General features: G+C 45.1%; 1 protein-coding gene across 3 annotated transcripts in view; it reads left to right on the plus strand.

Moving 5' to 3' along the window:
* The window catches only part of CCDC25 (coiled-coil domain containing 25), a 37,703-nt gene extending 28,282 nt beyond the window's left edge, over positions 1-9,421 (plus strand). For 2 of the 3 annotated variants that reach the window (XM_053658476.1, XM_053658479.1), the window contains 3 exons: positions 4,159-4,204; positions 6,469-6,564; positions 7,901-9,421. In XM_053658476.1, coding sequence (XP_053514451.1) covers positions 4,159-4,204; positions 6,469-6,564; positions 7,901-7,930 — 172 coding nt within the window. In that variant the 3' untranslated portion in view covers positions 7,931-9,421. The remainder of the gene's footprint in view (positions 1-4,158; positions 4,205-6,468; positions 6,565-7,900) is intronic. The other variant, XM_053658478.1, reaches the window with a different exon arrangement.
* The last annotated feature ends 536 nt before the right edge of the window (positions 9,422-9,957 follow it).

Consider the following 9,957-nt stretch of genomic DNA (forward strand, 5'->3'; position numbering starts at 1 on the left):
CTTTCGGAGAAGCCCTTCAGGCTGGTGCCCATTGGTGTCCCGTACACACAGGGAGGGCGTGTATGTGTGTGTGTGTGTGTGTGTGTGTGAGAGAGAGAGAGAGAGAGAGAGAGAGAGAGTGATCGTTTTGTTGTTCACTCACGTAAGTCGACAGTCAGCTCAGGATCAGGTCACTCCAGGTGTGGCGAGAATATCACTGGTGGCACATGCAAGGAGTTAGGCAGCATGTCCACTGACGTGTTTTCAGTTACTTAATTATTTTAATGAGTATTTTAAAGCCCAGTCCTACCTGTGGCTTGATGGATGTTATTGCTTAGAGCTGGGCAAAGTGTGAAAAAGGAGTGGAAGTAAAGTCAATGAAAGATAAATATTCATGCTAGTGCAGGTGGACACAGACACAGCACGCCCAACCTGTAGAGGGTCCCGTCTCTTCCCGACACGCTGGGGAGCGTGCCCTCGGTGAGTCACAGGAAGTCGTGTCGTCTGAGGAGCCGAATTCGTGCATACACAAAAGTCCGGAGGCTCCTTTGGAGAAGTTTAAAAGTTTTATTCAGATGATGATTTGCAAACCAGGGAACATAGCCCTCGGTGTGAACTGAGAACACACCCCTGGACGGGATGTGGGGAGGGGTGTGGGCATGTGGGTAGGGCACGGTTCCTGAAGACAAGCTGCGAGGGGCTGACGATGGGAGAGATGGTTTGCTGGGGGAAGGAGACCACAGACTCACATCATTTGTTTTCTGACGGGTGCGGGCAAATGGCTGGCTGGCTCGGTGGTTAGGTGGGTTGTGTGATAAGAAGAATGGGCAACATGTGATGAAGCGTTTGTGGACATCCTAGTTCCAGCCCAGGCATGTTGAGCAAAAAGGTTTTCTTGGTCACACAGTTCCAGTACAGGGAGTGTTATTTATCGGCAGTGCAAAGAGTCTGATTATCAAACAGTGCAATTAGCGAAGGGGCGTTTGCTTGCTCTGCGGGTGGTTTAGGAGCCCAACAAGTTATGGTAGCAAAGTGCTTATAAGTCCTCAGTGGTTCCATCCGGTGATGTAACCCAGTGAAAGCTTGCCTGCCCTATTTTAATTTTGTTTTCTCCTACTGGGCTTTTGTGGTATTGTAGCAAACTTTATTAACATCAGAATCAAGCTCACCATGTGGATATTGAAATAAGAGTCAGGGAAGTGTAGTTAGTGGAGGATAATCGAGTAACAGATCAGAAAGGACAAAGGGTGGGATGCTGGCAGCCTGAGGCAGGGGTGATTCAAGTGGGAGTCTGGGAGGTCCGGTGATGGGAGTCAGAGAAGGATGAGACCCAGGTGAGATGGCAAGTCACACAGGTTCATGTGTCATCAGTTTGAACCTTGATGTGAACTTGATTTGGGGGCAAAGATCGCTTCTGCAGGGGGGTTAATGTGTGACAAATAAAAGGTTATAGTTGATAAGCGTTAAAGCAGGAATTCAAACTCAAGTCTGATTCTAAAGTCCATACATCTGCTATACCATGCAGCCTGTAAGGCAAGGAATGAACAAGTTATCAAGACCAGAGTCAAGGTCATGCACAGGGAAATAAAGAGAGTGAAAGGTTTTGTTCAGTCCAAAACTTCACGTTGTAAGTGATAAGGAGCCATTATTGGTTTTTTGAGCTGTCAGAAAGAAGTAGGCTTGTAAGGATGATGCGTTTAGTGGCAACATGCAGGAAGAGGTAATGATGAGACCAGGGATTAAAAGGATGACAATGACTGTTTTAATGGTACCTCCCTTTGTTCTGACACACTACTGCTGCTGCCTTCTATAAACAATGCTGGGTACCATAGCTCTTCATCTTGATGATAAGCTCCTTCAAACAAACACTTATATGCATCCTGTATCCCCTTACATGTGACCCAGTGCTTTGCATATGCAGTTAAGTGAGTAGTCAGCTATTATGGATGAGTAAATAACGGAGATTAGCTTCCCTGATGCTGTCAGTGGTTCTTGAGCTAAATCAACACTGCTAGTTAAAGGGTGTGGGGCTGGGGTGGGAAGGGTGCTCTAAGCAGAGGGAACTCTGTGGCAGAGACCCAATGCGGAGGGAGCAAGGCAAACAGGACTGAAAGTAAGCCCACGTGTTTGGAGCAGCTGGCCTGCAGGGTCACTGGGCTGAGGTGCCAGTCAGTGTGGGGCCTCATTGACCATGTTTGTCTTCATCCGGAGAGTTCGATGAGGTCATTAAGCAAGGGGTAGCATGGTACAGTTTGTGATTTGGAGAGGTTACTTCTCTGACCTGAAAGGAAAGGGAAGCAGGTGGGCGTGGCTAGGCCCGGTAGGAAGCTATTGCCTTTGTCCTGGTGAAAGGCAGTGCTAGGACTGTGGTGGCCATGTGGGGGTGGAGCAACTGGGATTAATGACAAGTGGTTCTGTAGATAAAAGGACAGGATTTGAATGAAAATAGATTGGATTGAGGGGAGAGGCAGGGGAAGAAGCAGTTCCCTTCGTGGAATGAAAAGCTATGCAATTCTTTGAGCTGGCTGGGTGGGGCGGGGGATACTGGAAAGAACCCAGCCATCCTTGGTAGTGGGGAAGACCGTGAATTGGGTGTGGGTATGTGAATCTGGAAATAGCTTTGAGGCATCCAGAAAATGTCAGACAGGCACTTGAATTGATGGGATAGATGGAGCTCAGAGGAAATGCGTGACCTAAAGAAGGGTAAATTGTGTGTCTCCTTCATTAAGTGGGGATTTAGACACAGTGGTCCTTGAACCAAGGTTGTAGACGCCCACAGTGGGACATCTGAATATATTTTAATCTCCACAGGTGATTTTAAAATGCAGCCAGGGTTGGGATTTTCTGTTCTGACCACTTTTGAATCAACATATCTTTCTCTTTCCTCTCATGCGGCTTATGATCTTATCTGTTTACTTATTTCTCATAGATACCACTTAATGTTACTAATACCTCCCTCTGGGTGCCTTCTCCCAGCTTGCTGTCTCTGTGACAATTCTGCCCTCTGGTCCTCAATTTTCAGTTTTTACAGTTCATATTCACTTGCATGTCTCACCATTACTTCAAAAGTAACATGCCCCAAACTTTCTCATTTCTCTCAGTCCTAGCATTATTTCACCCAGGCTAGAAACTGTTCATGTCATGGTCAGTTCCTCCCAGATCAATCCCTAGAAGGTGGTTGTAGGGTTAGCAGTAATTTATGAAACATGTACCACAGGTCCTAGCAAATAAAGGATACTTAGTAAATGGTAAGTAAATACTGTAATTATTAACTGGTCTTTGCTTTAATCTCCCCTCCTCTCTTCTGTCTGCTACAGATTATTCTTCTTAATATGCTGGTATTATATGTCTCTTTTGTTTCTTTATGTATTTCTGATAGAAACTCTTTGCGTATCTGTTGTTGAATAGATCTCATTTCTCCTCATAGTAAATCCTTTGGGGGCTAGGCTTTGTTTTATCCATCCTTTCCTGTTTTCTTCCCATCTCATCCTCCACCCAGGCTCAGCACAGCATCTTGTATATCGTGAATATTTAATACTTCTCAAATCTCACAGGTCTCTCCTCTGCTCCACTGTGTATCGTGGCTTCTTGCTGGTCACACTGTGTCAACTCACACAGTTAGGACGACACAATCAGGCCCCCACACATTCAGCCTGATTTCCCACTACTTTGCTTTCAGACACCACTTGAGTTGGTTTGAAATGTCCTTACAGATACCATCTGTTTACCTTTGTTGGTACAGTCCTCCGGATCTCTCCCCCTCGCCCATCCCCACTTACTGGGCTCAGTTTGGGTCCTCCCTCATCTGAGAAGAGTGCCTTCACTACTGTGCCCACGTTGACGCATTTCCTCCTTCAAGTCCCCGCCTCCGCAGTTTGGGCCGTACACTTCAGCTGCAAATCGTATCTGCTCTTGGCCATAGAATTTCCTCATTTGAGTGATGCCACACAGTTGTTGTGGGGGGGCTTGAAATGAGTATTAGTGAGCGGTCCATAACCTATGGAGTGCTGTGCACCTCCAGTGTTCATGGATATTTATTCTTTCTATACTGCAGTTTCCCTGAGGTCAGGGTTTTTTGTTTTTTTTTTTAAAGAAAGACCCTCAGCAGTGCTGGATACATGTAATGTTCATCTAATACTTGCCAGCTGTATAACCTTATTTAATTTTTTTTTCTTCCAGGAGCTATTCTTCACTAATGAAAGTTGAGAATATGTCTTCAAATCAGGTACGCTCAAGTTATTTGCTCTTATGTTGTTCCTTGAAATAAGTCACCAAAAGTGTTTGGCATTTGAGCGCTGGCCAGTCCTGACTGACGTGTTGCGCGCGGCTCGATGTGAGTCAGCAGTGATGGGGCTCTTGGTGGGTTCTGCTGGGCGTTGCCGCCTCTTCCTGGTAGACTTCCTCGTGTGTGTTTTTAAGTGGGTCCCCTGGTACCATGCGTTGTCTGTTGTGAAGTGTGGGTCTGTCAGTCCTCACAGGACTTTCCCAGGCCTCAGGTCCCTCCGTTCTAGCTGCAGACCTGCCAGAGGGCCTGTACGGGTCAGTGTTCTGTATTAACGTGGCTGCGGAGTCTGTGTTACAGTCGAGGGACAACAAACTTATCACCTTCGATTAAAAAATAAAGTGGAAGGACTGACCCTAAGATCTTACCTGCAGTCCAGCGACTGCATGGGCGGCGTGAGTCCCCAGGACCTGGGGCGAAGGGAATCGGTGGTCTGTATTGTGGTGCTGAAAGGGTCTTCCTGGCGTCAGCACTTAGTTACTCTAAGTAGTTCTCTGCGCAGAACTGACACTGAGTGGGTGCATGTGCTACGTGGCATGTTTTACAGTACAGTTCACAAACGGGTGCTGTAAACCTGTTTTCTCCAGTGCACCGGGCACTGATCGTATGTGGCTATTAAATTTAAGTTCATTCCAATTTGATTTGATTCGAAGATTCAGTTTCTCAGTCACCCTAACTGCTTGTGGCCAGGGTCTATGATATTGGTGCAGAAATAGAACATTTCCATCATCATACGTAAAACAGTTAAACAGCACGGCTTTAATACTTGGAAATAATGAACAGAACTGAAAGTCCCTTAAAGGTCATCTAGTCAAACTCCATATTGAAATAGTGTGTGAATTGGAATTGTTAATAGGATATTGTATCTTGTTCATATCTATATACGCTTCTAAATTTAATAAGGACGATATCTTTATTTCTGTCTCTGTGAAGAACTAAATTTAATGAGGCTTCTTTATGGTCAGAGATGTATCTTTATAATTCCTAAAAAATTCTAGAGCACCATTATGTAATGAAATAAGCCTTGAATTTGAAGTTTAGTGACTGAAACTGTCGTTTACTAATTCAGTAAGCCTAGTGAGGTTACCGAACCTCTGAGGGCGTGTGCAGCTGCAGCGAAAAGGAGATGCACTGCCCCGTGGGCTGCTCCAGGGTCAGACGCGGGCACACGTGAGAACGCTCCTCCGACTCGATCACTGCGTGTGCAAGTGTCATCACTATTTCCTGTTCCTATCACCCCACCAAATACCAGCATTAAAACAGGAGATGTGTCTAATCTCCTCTGGGAACCATTAGGTTCCTTCAAATCCGTAGAGTAGTTTGACAGTGAGACAGAAGCCTTCACCACGCCCCAAGTCTCATGTCCTTGCTGTGGTGGTCGTGGCTTATCAAAGGTCTCTGTTACTTAAGGGCTGCTCTCCAGCAGAAACCTGGCACCTATGTTATGTTACGATTTTAAGCATTTTCATTCCTATCATTGTGGATTTTTTAAGTTTTAATGTTGTTCTAGAATCATGGAGTCAACACACAACATACACACATATGAGTATACACATATATGCAAACTCCATCTGGTTGTCAACAGATGTTACAAGTTCCTGGGTTGGGAAATCCGATTTGTGGTCCTAAGGATTACTAATCCTTCTGCTTTCCCCCTCCCGCTGTTGGCTCGCTACCCCTGTTCCTGACTCCAGGTTTGAATCTGGTTCAAGTTTCCAAGGAACTTTTGTGCTGGGTGCTTTGATTCTTCCTTGTACTGGAAGGGCTCGCTGAACTCTTTCCCATACTGCAGAAGAAAAAGCTTTAATTGTCCTTGTAACTATCTTCGGCAACACGATCAGGGGATTTTTTAGCTATATGCTGCCATTTATGTAAGATAATTTTTAATTTAGCTTTTACCAGTGAGAAAACTGTTAGTCTTTCCGTCTGAAGCTGGTTTTAATTTTGTTTGTGCTCTCCTATTCAGATTCATTCTCTTCAATCTGTAATTTCTTTCTAGTCTTTCTAAATCTGGTATCAGGAACCATAAACAATTACTTTTAACATTTTATGTGCTTATCATTTTATAAGTGGATGACAAAAAACCTATTTTTGCTATATTGAAAAACATATTGACTCTTAAAGGGAATCTGAAATATAAAAATCGTCCTAATAAAGTCTTGGATCTCAGGTATATATTTAAAAGTTACCGTAATCCCACATTACAGATTCTCAGACACATAGGAACTCTTTGCGACTGTGTTGTACAACCTGCATTGGGAGTGATGCATTTTCATTGTCCCAGCCTCAGTTATCCTCTCCTGGTGAGTTTCTCACTCTCGGTGTTCGGGATCTAAAGCTAACCTTCGAGATGCAGGACGGCTCCGCTTCTCTCATGCTCTTTAGTTTGGCGCTCTGGGCAGTCAGTCACAGTTGTAGTGCTTGCATGGAAGACAAACACTGGTGTACCGTGGCCTCGTTTACTGGGCTAATCGAAGAGACTGTCACCCAAAACTGCTGAATGAAACTGGAGATTGATTTGGAGAAACAAATAGGAAGGACACAGGGATGAGAACTAAGGGGGGTGGAAATGGGAGGGAGGTGGGGAGCACGGGGCGGGGGTTGGGGGGTGGGGGCTGGGATGGGAGAAATAGACTAAAAAACTGTACTTGAAAAATAACTAAATAAAATTTAAAAAAATAAAAATAAATTTAAAAGATTGAATGGATTTAAAAAAAAGTGGAGATTGAGCTAGACTTCACAGAAACCATTGTTTTCCACCTGATCTCATATTTGCCTACACACCGCAAATAAGGCTGTTAAGAAGGAGACAAGCATGTCTACCCCTGGACACGCGTCCTTTCTCCAACAACTGAGCTGTCCCGCAGCAGGTCAGGGAGAGAAGCAGGAACAAGCGGCACGTCCCAGTTGTGACGTGTTCGATCAGACGGACCAGAACTTACACCGCCAGCGTGTGGGCCTTCAGAGCAGTTTTCTCGGCGTGCGCAGTGTCTCAAAGGGGGTTCTGGGCCCAACTTTTATACTTGTTCTTCAGGACTTGTTCCAAAGCCACACAAGCAGATCAGTCTATTTAAACTGTGTACGGTTTATCATCAAAAACTTGGCAAGCCAGGTAACTTAGCAAACTAGTCTGTGGCTTCCTAATGACTTTCCCTAGTTTTAAAAAAAATTCAGAGCCATCTGTGAAGTTACAAATATGTGACAACCTTTGCAGTTCAACATAGTGGAATTTAGGACAAATTCCTAAACTTTTGCAAATTCCTGATGTTTTTACGTATCAGCACATGGTTGGCGCACGGTGTTACGTGGCAGATCTGTTGAAGGACAGCTTGTGTCTTCTTGTCTCACCTTGTATGTGGTCGGTCAGGCCTTCGTTCATAGTGTGGACATCGCTGGTCACCTGTAGTGTCACCCGGGCCACATAATGGCACCTTAGGGGACGTGGCTGCCCACTGCCTTTCTGAACAACTACCAATGTAAGATAGAAAAGTTGTGAGTGAATTTAATCATTTTACTCTTATTTCTGAACCTGACAATTAGGCATAAGGAGGCTTGTTACTTAACACTTAATCATAAATTTTACAAATTGAGTTATTTATTTTGAAGTCTTTTATGGTTTCACTTTTTTGTTTCCTACAGGACGGCAACGATTCAGATGAATTCATGTGAATGGGGAAAAGGACTTTTCAACTCTGTGAATTTAGGGACGTTTTGATTTCATCCATGTTCTAAGTTATAAAAAACAACCAACCAAAATTCTACCTTCAGTCTACACAAATATCAACTTGGGAGTTTTTTTTTAATTGTTCCGCTTTTTGCTGACAGAAAGGATGAGATATATATATATATATATATATCAAATATAGTTGGACTTGAAGACATTATGTAACGCCAGGAAAGTGAAAATATACATGCCAGAACATGTCTTGGTAGCTCACAGAAGTTGGCCGTCCTTGTTCTTGGGCTGGGCTTTCGAGCAAACCAGCTCAGAAAAGCGTTTCTGGCATGTGGTATGTCTCTGAAAACAGATGTCTTAAAACACTTTTTATATTCTTAAAATAGCTTCACTTCTGTGAAGAAGAAGATGTTGGTGAGCAGTATACAGGAATGTTCCTTTCACCCTTGATTTCCTGATCAGAAAAGAAGCGTGTGGGCTCTGAAGATGATGACGACGCGTCCAGAAGAGGGCCGGCTCTGTCATCCACGTTCTGTTGTGTCGTCTGATGCAATCAGTGAGCAGAGTTGTCCTTGCCTCTGAGCTCACCCTGGCGTCTGCATTCGACACCCGCGCTGTCCCCGAGCGGGACCTCCACGGAGGCACAGTCAGACTGGAGGAAGCAGCTGGTGTTAGTCGAGGGCGGGACCCGAGGCAGTCTCTACCTGACCGAGCGACCGCGACTCCGGCCCGGGACTAAGACCTCCGGGCCCTGGAGTCCTTTCTCCCCAGGCACTGGGGAGAAGCGGGGAGGGATGCTTTGGGAGTCATGAGGATGTAGGATACCTGATTTTTGTCTTGGAATGCAGCATAAAGCAAAAGTCCAGGTTGTGATTATGATTGTAAGAGTAAGCATTTCCTTAGCTAGCCAAGTAATTTGTTTATTTACCTCGAAATAATATTTATTTCGAGTTGTAACCCCAGGGTTCAGATTTCTTGACTACAGCCTCAGTAACTTAATATGTAATAGTACAGACTCATTCAAACCACCTGCTCTCCGGTGTGATTCTGAATAGAAGATACATTTTTATTGAAACTGTGAGGCAGCCCCTGTAGAGAAAAACAAAGCAACACAATTAAAGGGAAAGAGATGATGGCCTGCAGGTCAGGAGGCACGGAGAGTCGCCTTTGAACAGCACCCAGAACTGCGCGTGCACCCCTCTGATTCTCGTTCCCACCCAGCAACAGGGCCCCCAACAAATCGTCATCTCTAACAGCACTTTGGGACAGTGGCTAAAACCCAAAGACTCTGCACGTTTCTTTTATTCCAAGTTGGTGTATGTGGTTGAACTGGAAATTTTCCCTGAGGCACAGGCCAGACTTTGAGACAGAGTATGATAGACAACTCCAGAAATTAATGATCGTGTGTGTGTGACTCTAATGATATTCAGCCCAGAGTTCTGTGATTTAAAATATAATAAAGACTTTTTTTATTTGGAAGGACATTGATATATGAATTCTTACAGTTTGCTTATTTTCCCTGCCCTCAGCTGGTTTTGTGGGGGCTCTGGCTGTAGAAAACAAAAACAAAAACCCCACCGTCTGTCGTAGGTTCAGTCTGGCTGGTTTTGTGGAGGTGCCGTCTCTCCCCAGATGCCCCGGGTCGAAGCAGGTGACCTCGGCGGCTGTGCTCTCCTGCCTGGTTACTGGAACCACTTCCTTGACACTCGGCTGCCAACATCTACAACGGAGGCTCTGCCAGTGCCGCCTCAGTGCCGCCTCAGCTTTCTAGTCGTATGGAAGGACCCCCGAACCCAGCATTACAACACGCACAGACGGAGCTTTGGAAGTCTGCATCTGTCTTTACTGCAGTGTAAGAGGTCCAAGGGTCCAGATTTTAAACGTGTTCCAGTTCAGCTTTCGCTGCTTTAAATGTCACAGCCTCCCTTCTGAGTTCTCCAAATTGAAGTCCAAGCTCTCAAAGCATTTCAGCTGCTCTGAGCTGCTCCCCTCCGTCCCCTGCCCGTGGGTCGAGCCTTTT

The sequence above is a fragment of the Artibeus jamaicensis genome, unplaced genomic scaffold (assembly GCF_021234435.1).
Source record: "Artibeus jamaicensis isolate MK-2021 breed Jamaican fruit bat unplaced genomic scaffold, CSHL_Jam_final scaffold_537, whole genome shotgun sequence".
Taxonomy (NCBI): domain Eukaryota; kingdom Metazoa; phylum Chordata; class Mammalia; order Chiroptera; family Phyllostomidae; genus Artibeus; species Artibeus jamaicensis.